This window comes from Silurus meridionalis, chromosome 22 (assembly GCF_014805685.1).
Source record: "Silurus meridionalis isolate SWU-2019-XX chromosome 22, ASM1480568v1, whole genome shotgun sequence".
Lineage (NCBI taxonomy): Eukaryota > Metazoa > Chordata > Actinopteri > Siluriformes > Siluridae > Silurus > Silurus meridionalis.
Genome location: NC_060905.1, coordinates 3699823 through 3720870, shown reverse-complemented (window position 1 = coordinate 3720870; position 21048 = coordinate 3699823). Strand labels below are relative to the sequence as shown.

Genomic DNA, 21048 nt, shown 5'->3' with positions numbered 1-21048 from the left:
TATTTTTTTAGCAGAATCCAAACTCGTGCTAAGAGAAAATTTGTTGCACGGAACTATTTAACGGTTGCACACATTGGTTCTGTCCTAAACGGAAATATAGCTCCCTTTGCACATCGGGGTATGCCAGTGACTGGCAATGAGCAGATCAAATTATTGCCACCTAGCGGCTGAGAGAGGTAACACATACATTACCTTTTTAATATTTGTTTTACAAAAACAATTGGATATATTGTTGGTTTTGAGTGGTAAGACTTGCTTTTATTTATTTTGTTATTATTTGTATTTGTATATATAAAAAAAATATTAAACAACCCAAAATTTAACAATTTAACAAGACATTATACAGTTATAAAGACATATAAATAAAAATAAAAATGTAAATCTGGCAACCCATGAAGTACTTTCGGTTTCTCTTCTAACAGCACAGTGGCGTCTTAGTGGCATTTTTTCTTCTGAATATAACATCTTTTTTATTTCTATTCGTGAAGGAAAATGTTGTTAATACACCGACTGTGTTATTTTTCTATATTATAGTTTGTGTATAAGGTCCTTTTGCCTGAAAATCCAAGGTAAGAACGCTTCCTGATCCTGCTGCATCATATACACGCACATCGCACTTTTTCTGTTTACACATTTAATGTAATTGTATATTTATTATATTTATTAGCACGCGGAAATATCAGTAACATCATTTACATATTCTGCTCATGAATATATCAGATTTGCATTGTGCATATGAGACTGGAATGAAGAGGAATGTGTGAAAGAATGAGCAATTCTTGATTTTATTTATTTATTTATTTATTTTTGTTAATACCCTCATTTACATTTCTCACGTTGAAAAAGTTTAAAGTTTAAGTGCATTCTACCTGAACTGGGATCACGTGTACTCAAGACGTCAGAAAGTCACGTGTTCTATACAGTGTCTGTAAAAAGTTTGAAAACCTCATGATCTTGGAATCTTATAATCTCAAAATACACCAGAAGTGGACAAGAAATGCCAGGTTCTGTCTACAGATGAGGGCAAATGGGACATAGTTACCTCCACCAGAAGAACTTGTGTAGGACAGAGAACAGGACAGAAGATGTTATCAGACTGCCTCACCCACACAGTCACATGGGTTGGAAACCTGATAGTTTGGGGTTGTTTTGAAGCAGGGAATGTTGGAGGTAAAAGGAACCAACATGGCAACCATTCCAGCACCATGCAGTTCCGTCTGGACTGCGGCTCATCGGAACCCAATTCACCGTACAACAAGATGATAAATGGAAACACACGTCCGAGTTCTGTAAGCGTTATTTACAGATCAGACAGTCAACTGCACTGTTATCTGTCATGGAACGACCTGCCCAGTCACCGCACCTAAATCCTATTGATCTACTCTGGGATGAACTGGATCACAAGATCAGAAAGAAAACTCCAACTAGTGAAGAACCGTTAGAAGACTGTATGTAAAAAGTTAATTATATGTAAATATGATGTCTAAAGTGTCTACAATAGTCATGAATAATCATCTGTACATATCATTTACATTTAAAGTCCATGTAACTTTTGCACAGTGATTTTGAACCAATCAGAATCAAGTATTCAAACAAACTTTAGTATGATTGAAAATGATTGTATAAGTAAAAAAGTAAGAAAAAAAAGCTTAAATAATATTATTAAAGACGAAGTACAGACACGCATAATTCACACAATCTCTCTCTCTCTCTCTCTCCTCTCTCTCTCTCTCTCTCTCTCTCTCTCTCTCTCTCTCTCTCTCTCTCTTCTCTCTCTCTCTCTCTCTCTCTCTCTCTCTCTCTCTCTCTCTCTCTCTCTCTCTCTCTCTCTCTCTCTCTCTCTCTCTCTCTTTCTCTCTCTCTCTCTCGTATTTAAATGAATGTAACTGTATCGCTGTACTTTTTCTTTTGTGTACGATTCCAAGCAGCAGAAATGTAGATCTAAAGAAACTATATATAAAATGATAATGATAAAATGACAAGTAATTATAATAAAGCGTCATTCCGATCGATTCATTTCCAATGCTGGGAAGTGGCCGTGGTATAACGTGATAATCCACAGCTAGTTGTGAGGCTTTACACCGTTTTAATGCTCTCCAGATCGTGCACTGAAACGGTGTAACACACACTTACAAATAAAACACTGACACTTGATTACTCTGTCAGAACACTCAGGGACAGACTGAAGTGTTGTACGTCTCTTTTTCCAGTCACGTCACAGACACAGGCGAATGATGAACTGAAAGAAGATGGCAGCAGTCGAAGGTAAGTGACCTGACTGTGACTCATATGTCAGTGTATAATATACGGTTAAAAAAAGAAAATAAAACACTTTCTCGCTTTATTTGAACTCAGATACTCCGTCCGATTGGCAGTCCGTCCCAGTGAGGCGCAAGAGTAGCATTAATGATCCTCCTCTTAGTGAGTTATCTTTGTACATGCTTACATCTGTTTCTACATGCATGTATTACAATGTTTATTATAAACTACATCCTGTTTTCCAGTGTGTATTATGGCGTTTGGAAGCTCTGGTGATCAGCAGTTCTTTCTCACCGAGTCGATCCTGCCGAAAGCAGTCTTTACTGGTGCAGAGCCTAACAATAAATTAACTTCGAAGACTTGTGGAAACGTGTGTGAAAGAAATGTGACTCTGGTCAACACTCCAAAATTGGACAATCACGAAATATTACACTACATGCTGAAAAAAGAGTTGAAGAAGGCGATTTGTTTCTCGTGTCCGGGGCCGCACGCCGTTCTGTTCGTGCTGAATGCGTCAGAGGTGCCACAGAATGTATTCGACATTTTCAAACCGGTGGTGCAGTATTTTGGAGAACACATCCTGAACCATTCGATGATCATTTTGTACCATGAAGAAAAGACGAGTTCGCCGTTAGAGGAAATGGTGAAGAAGAATAAACAATTGATGGAGCTTCTTAAAAAATGCGGTCATAGGTATCTGGTCTTCGACGGGAAGAAGAACAGGAAAGAGGGCACTGGGACGAGGAAACTGTTCGAGGAAATAGACAAGATGGTGGAAAAGCATGGGATTTTTACCAACCGGGAGTTTGAAGATGCTGATAAGCGAATCAGGATAGAAGAGAAAATGCTGCAAGATAAGAGAAAGAGGGAGGTCAGGGTCATGAGGGAGGAGCTGGAGCAGAAGTATTCTGCAGAAAAGGAAGATCTGGAAAAAGAAATGAGAATTTATGAAGAAAAGATCAGATTAGAGAACAGGGAAAAGGCAGAGGTGCAGGTCGCAGATAGACTCGGCGTCACTCTCAGACTCGTCGATTACATGGCAGCGGTAGGAAAAGGAGCGGTTGCAGGGGCAGTGATAGCGAAGGTGTTAGGGTTTCCAGGTATGGCCATAGGAGCAGGGGTTGGCGCAGCGTTCGGTGGTTTATTAGGTGGTGCAGCTGGAGCAGTTTGGAACATTATTAATGATGCTTGGGCAGATTTTAGAAGAGACACAACTTAACAACGAATAGGTACTTAAACTGTAGGCGTTCACACGTTGGCAAGTACAATGGTCCTTAAACATGCCGTCCTTTTCATAATCACGGTCCACAGCCAACACGTGGATCAGGATTTACAGAAATTGATGTTAAAACACAAAATAGTTGTTTCCCACTGCGTTCTTGGTGTTTTGTAACCTCAATACCTCGTATATGTTACACAAATGAACTATACACAAACCCTCCTGCATGCAACCAGAAATAATTTATAATAATAATTTAACCTTTATTCGTCCCACAGTGGGGAAATTTCTAGTTTTTTCGCATATCCCAACTCATCTGGAAGCTGGGGTCAGAGCGCAGGGTCAGCCATGGTACGGCGCCCCTGGAGCTGATAGGGTTAAGTGCCTTGCTCAAGGGCTCAACAGTGGTAGCTTGGCTGTGCTGGGGTTCGAACCGCTGACCTTGTGATCAGTAACCCAGAGCCTTAACCACTGGACTACCACTGCCTATAGTTTGGTAGAAATAGTAGCCAATCACAGTGAAGAAAGTGGGATATAGAAGTTATGTTGGATATGAATAGGGGTTTATACAGGTGCAAATTAACTAAAGGAATGAAGAAAACTGTGTTTATTATTGATACACCAGCACCTCGGTCTGTAGACCTCAAGATCTGAAAGCGGAATCAACAGAATGTCCAAGTGGGACTCGATATTAAAGAAGGCAAACTAAAGTTAAAGAGATGAGAAGCTCCTTAGACTTTCTGCACCTAATGACTATATAACAATGCCTGGATTCCATTCAAAAAGTTTTTTTCTTTTTTAGAGCTTTGAAAGGAGCACTTTAACCTTCCATGAAACATCTGCCTTTTGTATTAGCCATTCCATTTCTCTGCTATTCCTTGGTTTGGCTCATCATCTTATTGAACAAGGCTGTTCCTCCTTGCAGAGACAACCAGCTTTTGAGATAAAATATTTTTGTTACCTATAAGAATCAATCTTTATGAACCAACAGTTGCAAAATTGCCTCAAAGCTCCAACTTTTTTTATTATTCTACAGTGGTTTTGAGGTTCATTGGTTTTTTCTTCAATCCCCAAAATGATTAAAAGCACGCATGACTACAAATTTGTTCATCTGACCCCAAGTCCCTGTGCTGATTAGTGTTCTAATGATATTTAGGTCTAATATCCTCAGCAATATCCTTGTGCAGTATTACATTTTTATTTCCGGCCACGATTTTACCCAAGCACAGCGAACATGAAAGAAACATTATGAAACATAACATGCTGTGGTGCTGAAAATTGGAGTTGTGTCCTTGCCCAAGAATAACCATTTTATTATTATTGTTGCACATGTTGTAATAGATGTATATACAGTAAAACATGTATTGATGTATGGTTTAATTAATATATAATTTTTTTGTGAGGGGTGAAAATACTTTAAGAGGGGTAATAAAGCACTTTAACCCAAATGTATTTTTGATTTTGAGTATTTTGAGTAATGTATTTGATCAGACATGAAATGCATTTCGATTTTGTTCTCATAACAAAATACTGCCAAATACATATATATTTTGGTATTTTGCACACACAACTGTACATCTCATGCGGATGTGACACACTAAATATCATGCCCGTGGATGTTTTGGGTTCTACAGTTTCTGAATGTGATTGCCAGATTTGATTGAAACATTATTTGTCCAATAAAAGCAAATAATCAAGCAATATGTTTGCATGTTTTTTTTATTTGCTATAAATTCATGCTTTATAGTATTTTTATAATATACATCAGGGATCCACAACCACCTGGCTGTGAACCAGTACTGGGCCATGGATCATTTGGTAGTCACACAGAAAGAATGCTAAAAGTCCTATTTTATTTCCATTTTGGCATTGACAAAAAAAAACGGCTTAGCTGCTGCAGAGTTGAAGATGCTGCGATTTTCATCCTGAGTGATGAGGATGGACAGCATTAGAAATTAGTTCATTAGAAGACAAGGTGAGATTGAGATGGTTTGGTCATGTAGAGAAGAGGGACATGGGGTATATCAGTAGAAGAATGCTGAGAATGGAGCCACCAGGAAGGAGGAAAAGCAGGAGGTTTATGGTGGTGAGGGAAGACATGCAGGTGGTTGGTTTCAAAGAGGCAAATGTAGAGGACAGTATGACAGAGATGGAAGATCTGCTGTGGCAAAAAAAAAAAAAAAGACCATTTCCACCTGTGAGTCGAGTTACATGAGTTAAGTTACATTATAATTATATATGCAATAATTAAAGTAATTAATAAATCATATAATATGTAATTTCATATGCACATATATTGTGTTCAGTTATGCGCCGGTCAGTGGAAATATTGCCTGGTCCATTGTTTAATAAAGGTCGGGGAACACTAATATACATTAAATAAAAACTTTTATTTTTATAAGAAACAATTATAATCTTTGTATATTTAGATAATTCTGTCAGGATTTTGGGGTCCAGTTAGGGTCCTATAATAATTTTCTTTGGGCTGTGATCTTTTTTGTCCACCAGATGTAGCTACTGATTGCTGATTGTCCACACCTGAGTGCTATCTATACAGTACTGTGTTTAAGTTCTCTGTGTCTTCAGCAAGCTTTGGAAAAGTTTTGCTTACACGTTGCCCGACTTCTTCCTAGAAAAGACTTTGCCCTATTTAAAATTTCACACAGTTTCTTTCCCTGGTATATGCTGAAAGAGTTTGGCACCCACACAGTCACCCCTGTTTCTAATCTTGGCCTGGACAAATACTCTTCCATGTTACTTTAAAAAAATTCACCTTGCTCATAAAATAGGTTAGTAATTCGATATGAAAATGATCATGACCCATAAATAAAAATGCAAACTCTATATACAAAAATGAAGTAAATCTAACCTGTACTTTTCATGCATCTGTATTTTACTTAGGAGTTTCCATCTGGTCAAATTTTTAACGTTTTAACTTTCACTTCTATTAAAAGTATTTTACTTACTCAACTACATTTTGCAAAATCATTCGCTCCTTTTTATTGGATAAAAATGTAACTGGTCAAACAAGCTACAGACCCCCAATCAGAGTTGAGTGCGCGCTCTGTTTTTATTTCCTGACTCGAACTTGCCACCGTGAGTTTTGTTTTTAGTTAAAATTTGTAGTTAATTTTTATTTTTTATTTTATAATAATATTTAATTTGAATAGATATCAATCAGTATTTGACTCATTCTATTAATGGATTTTTGTTCTAAGAGTAACATTAGAGTCTTGATTAAGCAAAACATTTGTCAAAAATGATCATAGAAACATTACAGTCATAATAAATCACAGTACTTTGGACATTTAAGTACATTTGAAGGCAAATACATTACTTTTGTACTTCTACTCAAGTAAAGGTTTAAATTGAGCACTTTTCACTGGACAAGTATTTTACTTAGTGTATCTCTACTTTTACTTAAGTACATGGCTTCCACCACTGGGGAATGAACCTTGACATGATCCTGCATTTGTTAAAGGTGTATGCAGATGAATACCTTCAACCTACATATTGTGTCACTGGGATCAATTCTGGTTTGGTAAGATGGTCCAATATATTTTTATTTCCCTTCAGCCAAAAATATTTCTGATTAAAATATTAAAATGTAAACACACTTAGGTTTCTTGCTTTATTGAGAAGGCCTGTCCCCTCACACACCTACATGTTTAATGGTTTGTACACGTTTGTAAATAAGTCACCTTTGCTTTCTGTGTGAACTGCTACGTCATTGCAAAAAATGCAGTCGTACAGTGCAGACGAGTGATTTTGTACGTCACTCTGTAAATACCATACCTTGTTGCTTTGTCAGACCAATCAGAAGATTTTATTTTAAATGTTTACTCACTTCATCCCAGAGCCATTGTAGAGTAGATCCTATATCGTCTACTAACCTAGTTATGTTAGTTTAAAGGTAGTTAAATCCATACCAACAATTACACACAAATACACAAAAATAATCCTTACTTCTTCACCAGTCAGGGTTGTTGTTTATTTAATACTTAAAATAATTATATATGATATTTTGGTTGTGTTGTGTTGTATAGATTCAAATAATTTCCAGCTATTTTTAAATACCAATTCCAATGTATGCTCATTTACTTTTTATATTCGTGTTTATTTAAATAGAATGACAGGAGACGGGCTGTACCTGTGTGTGTCTGTGTGTGTGTGTGTGTGTGTACAGTATGTGTCCCTCCCCTTGGCATGAACACACCTACTGTATAGACGGGATTCCAACTCACTAGCAGAGTAACAGTTGTGAGAGAAGCAGAGAAAGGAGACACACAAACAGACACACAAACATCCAGGTAAGACTAAACCAGGCTGTTTTTTCTATGCGTTATGTATACACATACACACACACACACACACACACACACACACACACACACACACACACACACAAAAGTTCAAATATATATAACAAGCTTTTTTCTCTTCAATTGTTGTGTTTTCCTGTTATAAAAGGGGGAATTTATGAGATTTGACCTCTATATATTTAATACCAATACTTTCCATTGTAAATGAAGCAGAAAACTTGCTGACGTCTTTAAAGCTCCCAGAATTTGTGGAATGTATATCTCAACGCTGATTTGTTCCTCTGTTTCTCTGATGGTGTGAGTTTCTGGTGAAACCGGTTCTCTTGCATGCCACCTGTCTCGACGCTCCAGTGGATCTCTAGAGCACAAAGCATTAACATGAAACACTGCATTTACTTCCATTCAGTGCAGTGAATCAACACTTTCTTTTACTGCTGCCAGTCTATTTGGTAGGGCTTGAAATCTGGGCTTGTTATAATATTTCTCGCTATTATCCTGAGCTATACAGGGAGGTTTTGGGTGTCAGAACAAGGAAGTGCTGCATGCTTTTGAATGTAAACATTATGTCCAAACTGTGGCATGGAGGGTTTCACTCAAAAACCTCCTTGTTTCACCTGCCTGTAGACTACAGACTGATAATAGTGTGCGGAAAAATATATATATTTCTAATACACACAATGACCTTCATAAAAAAACAAACAAACAAACAAACATTTATTTATTATCAGTTTAATATTTTAGAATGTATTTAAAGCCTGATTTCTTCCTTATCCTCACAGTAACCTTTGCTTTTAATGGTTATAAAGGAAAGGCTTTAATGTTGTAACCTTGTAAGACTAGTAATTTGTTGTAATTATGGTTGGCAAATGTGGGGAAGTGGTACAGTAGGTTAGACTTTGAATCAGAAGGCTGTGAGATCAAATCCCAGCCTCATCAAGCTTCCCCTGCTTGGACTTTGAGCAAGGCCCTTAACCCTCGAATTCTTCCAGCAGGGATGTTATATAACAAAATGCTAATCGTAGAGTCACTGGATATGGTGTAGTTCCTCATAATGCAGTGCTAAACCCTCATACTGTGCTGTGGACGTAGAAGGTCAGAAGGTGTTGAAGAATTTTCTAGAACAGCAGTTCTGATAGGGGTAGAAATTCAAATCAGAGGATAGTACAATATTATTGTGCTTGTTTTCAAATGTCAGTGTAGGAAAATGTCTTTGAAGAAATGTTTTTAGCAGCTTTGGAAAGAAAAGTTCACAGTGTTCAGTGTTTAGGGACAAAGCAAAGTGTCCAGGACAGAGAAGTTTTTATGCTTCGCAGTTTCTCGGTAGCATGACAAGGAACATATGAGAAAAAAGACAAATGAGCTTTTTTTTTATTTCACAGCTATTCCTCAGCATTAAATGTAATTATGGGTGGATAAAAAGTACAATAGGAGAAAAGTTAATTTTGGTAGATTGCTGTGGTATAAGAAAGATAATCACTGTCACGTTTGTCTTTTGGGTGAAATTGTAGCTACTTTTCTCTTCATTTCCCGTACTGTTTAATATGCTGACTTGATGCAGAAAAAGGGTACATTGATGGGGAGACACTTGACCTGCTATGGTTGATGTACTATGAATATTTTTTTTTTAGGAAATGGCTTCAACCTTTAGCCTCCTGTCTGAGAAGCACTTCCTGTGTTCACTATGTGAGGACATCTTCAGCAGTCCAGTCACTACACCGTGTGGTCACAGCTTCTGTAAAGTGTGTCTGCGCAAATACTGGAGCCGCTCTGGCTCGGGCAAATGCCCTCTCTGCAGCAAGGCCTTTATCTCGAAACCTCACCTCAGTGTGAATCGTATACTGGCCGAAGTCACAGAGCATTACAGGAAATCACGGCTTGACAGGAAATCGAAATCTGTCAGTGTAGCGGGATATTTAAACGAGATGGTAGGTAGTGTTTTGGGGAAGAGCATTTTTGGGAATTGGTGTTGGAGTTTGGCTGAATGACCCAAATGCGTTTTATCTGTCTGATTTAAAATGTGTGTGCAGATCGAGAAAACAGAAATAGAGGTGGAGCAGATGATCAAAGAGAGGATGCAGAAAATGGACAAACTCAAGCAGTCTCTTAAACTCCTGAAGGTGAGTCTGTCGGTTTTCTTGAAAATTCCAATTATCCGAAAATTACACTTTATGGCCTGAAGTATTGGGACATGTTTCCCAAAACTGTTAGTTGGAGGCACAGAATTGTATAAGATATTTGGTTGCAGAAGCATTTAATTTTACTTAAGATAGGAAACACAAAATGGTTCCAGCATTACAATGCTCCTGTGAACAAACCTAGCTCCATGAAGATATGCTTTATGAGTTGGAGTGGAAGATCTTGAGTGGCCTTTTATAGAACCTTGACTTTATTTCTATTGGACACCTTTGGAATGAAATGAAACATTAAATTGCACCCCAGACCTCCTCACCTCACCCACATCGGTATCTGACTTTACTGGCACCCTTTTGTTAAAATGATCACAAATCTCAAAAATCTAGTGGAACATCTTCCCAGAAGAGTGGAGGTTATTATAAGAGCAAATGGGGACTTCATGTGGAATGGGTTGGGATTTACCATGCACATTACTAACAGGCTGAAACGTTATCCACTTACTAGATCTATTCTGTAATCCATAATGGTCAGGTGGTGAAATTTAGGGATTCGTCAGAGAAAATGGGACTGTCAGGAAGCTTAGTGCCCCAAGTTAAACTGAAGAGACTTTTCATGGACTTGGATGGATACAGCGAGACTGGTATTATAAGACAAAAAATGCTAAAGATTTCTGTCTCTCAATATGTTCCTCTTGATCAGAGCTCGTGTCTACGGGAAGTACAGGAAAGTCACAGGGTGTTCTCTGCCCTCCTCAGCTCAGTGGAGGCGGCCCACAAAGCCGTGGTGGCAGAGGTTGAGGAGAAACAGCAAGAAGCTGAGAAACAAGTGGACCGACTTCTTAAAGAGCTGGAGAAAGAGATCGCTGAGCTTCAAAGTGGACAGACAACTCCAGATCATCTTCTAGATAGCAAGGAGTGTCTTAGAAAGGTAAGTTAGATTATATCATCAGTATAATCAAATAAGGTTTAATATAAGCACAAAGAGCGATCTCGGGCTCCAAGCACCCTTTACATTTAACCCTGTTAACTGTCTAAAAGGTGCTGATAATTGTTATATTGTTTTATATCAGATATTAGGATAAAATGCTGCAGACCAATTCTCAGCTTGTTTCCTTGATTCGGTTGCTGAGAAACATAAACTTCCATGAACCATGATACACACATCCTTCAGAAATAACTGTCCAGTATATTCATAAAATGTTTATATATATATATATATATTAAGGGTTTGTGTCCCAGTCCTTCCATAGGTCCGAATTTGTCTATTATTGATAGTGTGATGAATCAGAATACTTTATTAATGCCACAGGAAAATTGTTAGGTTGTAGTTACTCGAAGTAAAATTAAAGATAAATAAAGTAAAAATAAAATATAAGACATTAAATAAACATACATGCACATTAAGTTATATATTAATTATAGATGCTGTACAATCAATGAATTTCCATTCTTTTTTTAATATTCTGTACCAAAATGTGTAGCAGCAGTGAAAAAAAGTGATGTGCAAATCCCAAACCTGTCCATTAGATTAGACATTTAAAACAGTTGTACACACATTTAACTGGCAGAAGATGGTGCTGTAGTTCTAATGTAATACATCTTAAATACATTTAATGTAATTTGATCTCATAATATCAGGACAAGGTCCTTTAGAAAACCTTGACTTCTGGAAACAAGAAATAAGCCCAAAATGTAGAAAATGACATTTGCATCAGTTTCTTGACCAGATTCACCTTCTAGTACAGCCTGGAGAACCGGCTTTAAACCTTGAGAGGTGTTTAAGAAACTGAAAATGTTCACAGATCCCTAATAGTTGCATCATTTTAACATAACTAAGCTACTTCAGAAAAACCTTTTCATGTCATACAAACATCTCAAATATATTTTCGGGCTTTTTAAATTCTGCATTACTCAGTATAACAAAATCAATCTAGATTACAAGCTAGGTTACATAGTGAGCCGATACCAATGAGGACAAATTTGAACATCGCATGAGCCACTTTTTATCTCTGTACAAGCACATAAATGACTATTGCCAACACTTTTTTCGAAAAGAAATAATGCAAGTGTGAAATTAGCGATGTTTTTTCTGGCCCAGAATGTAACCTCCTCCAAAACAGAGCACAAAGTGTGTCTGAAAAAACTGAACTGCTTCATTCATTTTTAATTAGATTTCTTTTTCAGCTATTCAGAAATATCTATGGGCTTTTCATTTGATTTTTAAATGGATCTGTGCATTCAGAAATTCTTGGTTTTCTTTTAATATTATATATATATTTAAAGTTCTTACAAAAAAATAATTGTTTTCTTATTTGTAGAGTTTCATTCATTTACCCAGAGAGATGAGGGACTGGTCAAAAGTCACTCTAGAGACAGAGCCATGTGTGGGATTTACCAGGAAAGGCGTGAGCGATTTCATCAACACTGTCAGGGCAGAGGAGAACAAACTGTCTAAAGCAGGTGTGTGTGTGTGTGTGTGTGTGTGTGTGTGTGTGTGTGTGTGTGTGTGTGGTGAAATATTATTTACACAAACATGATCTAATCTAGTACAGTTAGGTTATAGTGAGTGAAGCTAGAAATAAAGAAGGTTAGAATTTCCATGTCACAGCACATGAACAACTCTATTTTTCAGCAAACTCTGTGACCATCTTACATGGAAACCACAGACCACATTTCCCAGAATTTACAGCACTCTCATTCACCCAGCTTCACACTGAACACAGTTTCTCACACACACACACACACACACACACACACACACACACACACACACACACACACACACACACACACACACTTACCCCCTAAGACTGGTTCACACAGTCTTATTGTTCTGACTGTGTTTTGATATTTGACCTGTTTTGGGTTACCATTTATGTTACTCAACTATACTATATTATCGCTTAACTTGTTTCTGTTCCCTGAGTTTTGATACATATTTTGGATTATCTAATTTGGATTTTGATGAAGACTGTTTACATGCATTTTCAAATGACAGACAAAAGAGCAAAAAACTAATCATAAAATATAAGACACAAGGAAAATAATATAAACAAATACAAAAAAATTATTTTTGTTAAAAAACATTTGGAAACACCCAGTCAAAAAAAATTTTCAAGACACACATGCATGTTAGTTTTTTTTATTTCCATTACATAAACTTGGTAATTAAACCAACAAACAAATATATAAATTCCCAGATGCTTAATTTTTATTGAAAAATCCTCCTTTAGCATTAATAAGAGCTTCACACACTCTCGGCATCCTGATGTCGGCATGTTCTTTAAGTATCCAGCTGAAATACTTTTCCATGCCGCTTGGAAAACTTGCCGAAGATGTTCTTCACTAGCTGGAGATTTCTTTCTGACCTTGCGATACATTTCACCCCAGAGCAGTTTAATAGGATTTAGGTGCAGTGACTGGGCAGGCCACTCCATGACAGATAACACTGGAAATGACTGCTCTTTTGATAACTTTTACAGAGCTCGGACGTACGCTTCGGCTCATTGTTGTCCAGACAGAATTTCATGGTGTTTAAGTATAGAATGGTTGCCATGTTGGTTCAGTTTTCTTTTCATGCGGAATAAGTCTCCAACCTTCTCTTCTCCCAAACCATTAACCTTCCACCTCTCTGTTTGACTGTGTGGGTCAGGCAGTCTGCTAACATCTTCTCTCCTGTTCTCTGTCTTACAGAAGAACAGACTTCTTCTGTAGAGACACACATTTGACACTCATTTGTTCACAGAACCTTTTATCCAGTCACTCACTGTCCAATTCCTGTGTGTTTTTGCCTTTTAGCTAGTTTGTTGCATAGAAAGTAAAGGAACATGCATGCGACAAAGTGTTTGACAACGAACATTTCATGTCTTTGAACCATCTATAGACCTTTAGGTGGATTTATACACTATGGAATTAAGAAACAGAAACAGGAATGTTGGAGAGTGTATTAAAACTAAACTGAATGTGCTATGTTTGATTTCACAGAGCTGAAGAGACTGCAGATATACACAGGTATGTTTGTGTATCTGTAATAATCGTCTTCCGTAATTGAAATGTGTGTGGTGGATACTGATTGTGTATTTTTCCCACAGTGGACATCAAACTGAACCATCGCACGGCTCACGCCCACCTGTCCATCTCGGACAACAAGAAGCAGGTCCGATACACAGACAAACAACAGGAGGTCCCTGAAAATCCCAAAAGGTTTGACCGTGTGACTAACGTGGTTACTAAGGAAGCTTTTATCTCAGGTAGACACTACTGGGAAGTGGAAGTAGGAGACAAGACAGAATGGGACCTCGGTGTTGCCAAGCACTCGGTTAACAGGAAGGGGAAATTTACAGTCAGTCCTGCAAACAGCTTCTGGACCCTCAGCCTGAGAAATGGAAATCAGTACATGGCCAACACGCTGCCACCAACCTGTCTGTCTCTAACCCCCAAACCCAGAAAGGTGGCCATTTATCTGGACTATGATGCAGGACGTGTGTCCTTCTTCTGTCCTGAATCCGGGATTCATATCTACACATTTACAGACATGTTTACTGAAAGACTTCATGCTATTTTCAACCCCGGACGACTGCATGGGGGCAAGAACGCTACACCGCTCATCATAACCAGTAACTGCTGCACCATCTGAAAGATTCTCCTTTGACTCTTCTTGTTTAGACGATTGCAGCTAAACCTCTAATCATCTCTACCTGAGTTCTGCCTAAAAATAAAAGACCCAGTCCATATTAATTTATTTCATTATATTGTGTACAAATATGTTTATACCTTGATTTTACTTTACTGGTATTTTTTTAAATAAATAAAAAAGAAACAGTTTGAACAGAACTGCAAGCTTTTTTGTTTGCGCATGTCTCCATTCTGATTGCACGGAAGACTGATTTTGATTTAACTGTCTATGAGCTTTGATTTTAGTACAAGCTATCATCAATAGGATCAAACTGCATGTAACCCCCCCCTCCCAAACACACACACACACACACACACACACACACACACACACACACACACACACAGATTATTTCTTATTTCTGCTCGAATCTCGTTACAATTATCTCATAGTGGATGCCAACTCATCATCTAAAGCATAATCCTAGTAAAACTGAACTGATGTTTATCCTAGGTGATTTATCTCCATGTCAAGATCTTGTAATCTCAATGGACAACTCTCTGATCTCACGTTCACTTACCGCACCCAAACTTCGTGTACCCATGTACAATCAACTGTCCTTTTCTCGCATTGCTAATCTGACACACTCATGCTGATTTCTCCTTTACAACATCTAGAGAATCTGTGTGAGCTTCTGTCCACACAGGGCACTCAGGTGCTTGTTCAGTCACACAACTTTTGTTCAACTCTCCAAGGTTCTCTCACACCACCTCATTGCTAATTTTCCTTTCACTGTCTTCCTCACAGCACTTATCTCACAACCACACTGCAGCACACTACCTTCATTCCCAACCACTACTCCACTTCTCCCATCATCTCTCAGGGTAGGGGAAGACATGCTTCCACACTCTTCTCGGTTCTCTCACTGAGATGGTGGAATGAATTTCCATGTGATGTCCAAACTAGCAGTCTAAAATTGTACCTCAAAAAGCAGTACTTAAATTAGCACTTCTTCTCAACAAAAAGAAATCTCTATAAACAGAGTTTTAGACTGATGGTATGTTTTGTTTGTGTTTGATGAACCAGTATCTGGATGTATTTATAGATGGAGACTTTGTAAGCTGCCCTGAATAAGGGCATCTACTAAATGCTAATGTAAATGTACATTATAGTTTCTTTGGTAACAATCTTGAAGGTGGTTTCTTCACATCACCAGATTTAAAACTGTTTGAGAAGTAAAAGTAAAAGTAAGAAAAGGAGTCAGAGAAGGCCAGAGATGAAAAAGAGGATGGAGAAGAATGAGGGGTGGGGTTGAGGGGGGTCCAGGAGTGCGAGGGCGACAGAACAGCAACTCATTGTGTTGGTCCACCAGGCACTGAGGGACACACACTGGGACACACGAACACACACACACACACACACACACACACACACACACACACACACACGGTGCAGTGAACGCACACACACAAGTCGCATGCTTCTGCCCACCGGCCCACAGACCCGCGCTGGCATCGCAGAGGGCAGCCCTTATCTCTCTCTCTCTCTCTTCACATCTCTCTCTCTTTCTTCACACTATACTGTTCAGTCTTCAGTGCAGCTCGAATCACAGAGTACCTCTGCATTCACATCGTACCTCCATCACCTTCACCCAGAAGCACCTCAACCAGACAAGAGGAGTAGCCAGATTCAGGTAACCATCCCACTTTTCCTCTGATCGAAATACCAGCTGCAAAAAGTAATTTTGTTTTCATTATAAAATGAAATGTATTGACACGTAAAACGAACTTAAAGAGAAGGTTAGAAGTGCTGTTCTGAAATAATGACTCTGAAATTGTCATTCTGTAAATGATTTTTACTCTCATAAAAGATAAAAAGTAGTGGCTTGAGGAGTGGCTTTTGTACAAAAAAAGCATCTTGAACTTTGAGGAAACATTGAGGCACAAACAGACGCTACTCTCCTTATCCCACTCTCAAGGAAACCATGAAAGCTCCTTGTGTTTCCTCGGGCTCTTCATGTTTGTCTGAGATAATCCACTCGCCCTACCAGGCGTAGCTCAACACCCACCATTGGCGTGAAAAGGGTTCATTCTCTGAATTGCCTGATGGAATCCAGCTATGGCTCATTGTTTATGCCAGACCCCTAAATATTTATGATGGGCCATTCGGATGATGAGTCGTGCAAAACCTTTTGAGTTTTTTTTATTTCGTGGTTTTGGAATGTTTTGCATGTGGTGCAAAATGACCAAGGGGAATCAAAAAAGTTGCTGTATCATATAGAAGAAACGTCGTTGTATCATGTTGAGGAAAATTAATTGACGGAAAAAGAAAAAAAAATTTAGGGCTCAATTCCATTCTCAACACTACTGTTCCTGAATACAAATCTATCTCAGTATAAATCTAATGTGAAGAGTCTCACAATGATACCCACCAGGGATGATAAGTTTCATTGGTTCGCATCTGTGCATCGGCACATTAGTTAACGATGTGATGCATCGATTTTAAATAATGTATTGGATACATGATGGCACTTGTATTGCACCGCAAAATTGTTTACATATTTGCATCGGGAAAAAAAAATCATTTATATGTTAATAAATATACTTATATTAGTAGGTGCACTACACTTGCATTAGAAAAGTGACCAATATTCCAATAGATTAACATAGCAGAGGTAGAGCTGCATCTTCCTGGAGTCAGAACAGAAAGGAACATCTGGATTTATTTAATATTCTTTTCCTTTTGCACAACAAAGCCGTGTTTGTGAAAGGGCCATGTTTTAGAAGGCAGAAGGAACCTAATTAAATTGATGATTTGCTGTCTGTCTGAACTAAAGATTTTTCCATTACATCATATTGCTTTGAATCGCAAATCGCATATTGTGTTGAATCAAATCGAAATTGGATCGAACTCCATCATAATGGGGTGAATTGAATCGCATCGCATTGGTGCTGCTTTGGGTAAATGTTTAATATATCGTATTGTTGACTATGCATCAATATGCAAATCGCATTGGCCTCTGTTTTGGAGATGCACATCCCTAAAGCCCACATCCCTGAAGCTTCTTTTTTTTTTTGCTTTGCAGGTTTATTTGACCCACATTCTGGACTGAGGACTCTTACTAATGTTGAAAAGCTTCTTTAATCTGATTTAAAGCTTTCCCTGAGAGCAGGATTTTTTTTTTTTTCTCAGTAACACGGAAAAATAAAACCCAAAGTCACACACTCACCATGGCGACAACAGGGATGCAGCTCCTTGGATTGATCATGTCTATTGTCGGTTGGGTTTGCGGCTTCCTGGTGTGCATGTTGCCCATGTGGCGCGTCACGGCCTTCATTGGCAACAACATTGTGACAGCGCAAATCACGTGGGAGGGCCTGTGGATGAACTGCATCGTGCAGAGTACTGGTGAGATCCAGTGCAAGGTGTATGACAGTATGCTTGCGCTGCCCAGTGATATGCAGGCGGCACGTGGCCTTACCGTGTTCTCCATCTTGATCTGCACCCTGGCTCTGGCTCTTGGCATCCTGGGAATCAAGTGCACCAAGTGTGTGGGTCAGCCAAGCTTGGAGGCACGGCTGGCTCGCATCTCCGGCATACTCTTCGCCGTTGCGGGGTTCCTCTACCTAGTGCCCATTTGCTGGACGGCCCACTCCATCATTAAGGATTTCTACAACCCGTACGTTGCGGCGCCGCACAAGCGTGAACTCGGCCCTGCGCTCTACCTGGGATGGGGAGGCTCGGGCCTGCTGCTCATCGGCGGATCTCTGCTCTATGCTGGCTCCAGCCCTCCCGGCATTCCCTCGTCGCCCACCTTCAGCAGCGGAGAGAGCAGCCCGCGCCGAGCCGGGGGTAGCACACAGGTCAAAGGTTACGTTTAACAAGAGGTCGCGCTTGAGCCCATACCGATCTCCTCTGCTAGTTTTCCCCATCGTCATACACTCCAGTTAATGTTAATGTATTTTTTTATTATTCACTGTCACTGTTAATGCCTGACTATGAAGAGTGAAGGAAAAAAATGTCATTTATTTCAGTTTATCATCCTCTTGTGTCGTAGTATAACCCTCTCTTTCTCTCTCTATCTTTTTGTGTATTTATTCATGTATGGAAAAAAATAAAGACATCCTCCAAAAGCCTGTCCTGATATAACGTGTTAGCTGTGGAAAAATGCAAGGTGATCAATTAAGATTGGAATCAGCTATGTTCAAACACCAATCTTTATGGGGATACATTTACTGCATTTCACTGACGCCCTTATTGAGAGTGACTTACAACTGTGCAGTTAACGGGTTGCAGTGGCAGTTCAGTGATTCTTGATGGTGCTGAGATTTGAACCTGTGACCTTCTGATCCAGAGTGGACTGCATCTACTATCAGCCTATGCTTGTCACATGACCTAGTCACATGCCACTGATTACTTTTGTTCCTTGTCACCTTTATTGAGAACATATCAGCCTCAGGCATGAACATGGCTTAGGAGAGATTCAAATGCATGTGCTAATTACGATATTGGTGATCAGTGACGTGATTATGTCATGCGATGTGCAGAGGCTTATGGGAGACGTGGTCCTGTGGCTCCATGCATAATCCTGACAACATACGTACATATCTTTTATATATTTTTGTCAGAGAACCTGGGGAATGTTATATGCAGACCACAAAGAGCTTATCAAGTATGATTAAATAGATAAGAAATATGCCATGTCTAGCTCAACTTTTCCTTTTATAGATACAATTCAATTGAAATGTGTGAAACAAATGCTAGAAATGATACAATGGCACAATTTAGACACATTAGCATAGCATTGTCCAATTTTTGTTGAATTGTTTCATTACTAGCAATTGAGGCAGCATTGTGTACCGAATACTGTGGCACTGTGTGCATCCCTTTCCTCCATATAGGTGTCTTTCATGCTGAGAAACACTCTGCATTGTGTAGAACCGGTAGCCGATGAGGACACACTCGGCCCGTGCTGTCTCCCTCAATGACTGTATCTAACTGTAGTGTGGGGGGGCTGTTGCTGTACGCCAGAAAAACAGTGCCATTGTATAGAGCACGACTGGCATAGGAGCAACAATAGCCCATAGTGTTTTGTCTGCCTGCTAGTGAGTCATATGTGATCTAATGCTACTGGTGCAGGATTTAAACAACAAAAAATATAGAAAAACATTGTAAATATAACAAATGCATGGTTGTTCTGAACGTGTTTTAGTAAATTGGGCTTATTTTTTCGTTAGCAAGCCCACGGTTTGAATGGTAAGCTGATCAAGCACTCCTGTCCTAACCCTTAGTTCTTACTCTAAGCTAATTTAAACATCTGGTCTCTGATTAATTCAGATATTTCCGAAGTGACTATGATCGGCACTAATGGCATTTCATAATTTGTTGAGAATATTCACTATCTGAAATAAACATTTCATTGTCAAAAAATGGACACTTGACTTGGTAGTGCTCTCTGCTTTTGCTGTAATCGGGCAAGAAAAGGTGCTTAGGTTCAAGAACACATTCCTGTGGAACTGAGACATGTCTCTATTTTGGCATTTACGGCCCAGTATTATAATTATTTAAAGTATAACAATAAATATATACTTGGGCCTAAATCAGACCCTTGTGGGACACCGTATTGCATTGTAGATAGATAAAATCTATACTAAAGACAATTTACATTATATATGAAAGAAAGAAATATACTGTGCCTGCCAGACATGTCTTTTGCGATACATGCCTGTTCCGATGCAACAAACTAGCTAGAAGGAAAAAACACAAAAGAATTGGACAGTAAATGATTGGAAAAAAAGTTCTGTGGACAAATGAGTTTAAATGTGACATTTTTGTCTCTAATAGCATAACTTGTGTAAGATGGAGAACAGTAGAGAACATGTTAGCAGACTGCCTCACCCTCATAGTCACACATGGAGGAGGAAAACTTAATGGTTTGGTGTTGTTTTGGAGCAGAGAAGGTTGGAAACTTGTTCCAGGTCAAAGGAATCCTGAATCAACATAGCTACCAGTCCAAACTTCAACACAATGCAATTCTGTCTGGACTGTGGCTCCTTGGAACCGACTTCACCATAAAACAAGACAATGAGCCGAAAACATACATCCGAGCTCTGTAGGTGTTATTTAGAGAGCAAACATTCAACTGGGAGGTTATCTATCATGGAATGGCCTGCCCAGTCACCGCACTTACTGCTCTGGGATGAACTGGATCACAAGATCGGAAAAAATATCCAACCAGTAAAGAACACCTTTTTTACAAGAGGATGTTTGAGAAGAAATGAACTGTTCGGAAAACTTTATAAGGGTGAACTAGTAAGACCAGCTGGACAGGAAAGAAAACCATAAAATGCAAAAAATGTAAACAGAGGACAGAAAAAAAGAGTGGACTTAGTAATAATCTAGAGAGGTGCGTACACTATAAGGACACCTAACCAAAAGATTGCTATGTGCTTTTTGAACATCCCACATTTCACTCTTAGACCCAATTTGCTGTTATAATAC

General features: G+C 38.8%; 3 protein-coding genes across 4 annotated transcripts; all 3 read left to right on the top strand.

Annotated features, from left to right (window-relative positions):
• Positions 1-159: 159 nt before the first annotated feature.
• On the top strand, positions 160-3839 carry LOC124376212 (GTPase IMAP family member 9-like). 2 transcript variants are annotated; one of them, XM_046835195.1, is made up of 5 exons: positions 160-176; positions 535-569; positions 2211-2265; positions 2356-2421; positions 2505-3839. In XM_046835195.1, exons 3-5 carry the CDS (start codon positions 2250-2252, stop codon positions 3476-3478), a joined length of 1056 nt encoding a protein of 351 aa, XP_046691151.1. In that variant the 5' UTR covers positions 160-176; positions 535-569; positions 2211-2249; the 3' UTR covers positions 3479-3839. The 2 variants fall into 2 exon arrangements, with proteins under 2 accessions (XP_046691151.1, XP_046691150.1); XM_046835194.1 differs by lacking the exon at positions 160-176 and adding an exon at positions 189-245.
• Positions 3840-7717: 3878 nt separating this feature from the next.
• btr02 (bloodthirsty-related gene family, member 2) lies at positions 7718-14765 on the top strand. The gene is made up of 7 exons (XM_046834337.1): positions 7718-7788; positions 9429-9725; positions 9828-9917; positions 10633-10860; positions 12251-12392; positions 13917-13943; positions 14024-14765. The coding sequence occupies exons 2-7, from the start codon at positions 9432-9434 to the stop codon at positions 14566-14568; spliced, it is 1326 nt and encodes a 441-aa protein (XP_046690293.1). The 5' UTR covers positions 7718-7788; positions 9429-9431; the 3' UTR covers positions 14569-14765.
• A 1222-nt stretch (positions 14766-15987) lies between these two features.
• On the top strand, positions 15988-19301 carry cldnk (claudin k). The gene is made up of 2 exons (XM_046835538.1): positions 15988-16240; positions 17633-19301. Exon 2 carries the CDS (start codon positions 17778-17780, stop codon positions 18426-18428), a length of 651 nt encoding a protein of 216 aa, XP_046691494.1. The 5' UTR covers positions 15988-16240; positions 17633-17777; the 3' UTR covers positions 18429-19301.
• Positions 19302-21048: the final 1747 nt, after the last annotated feature.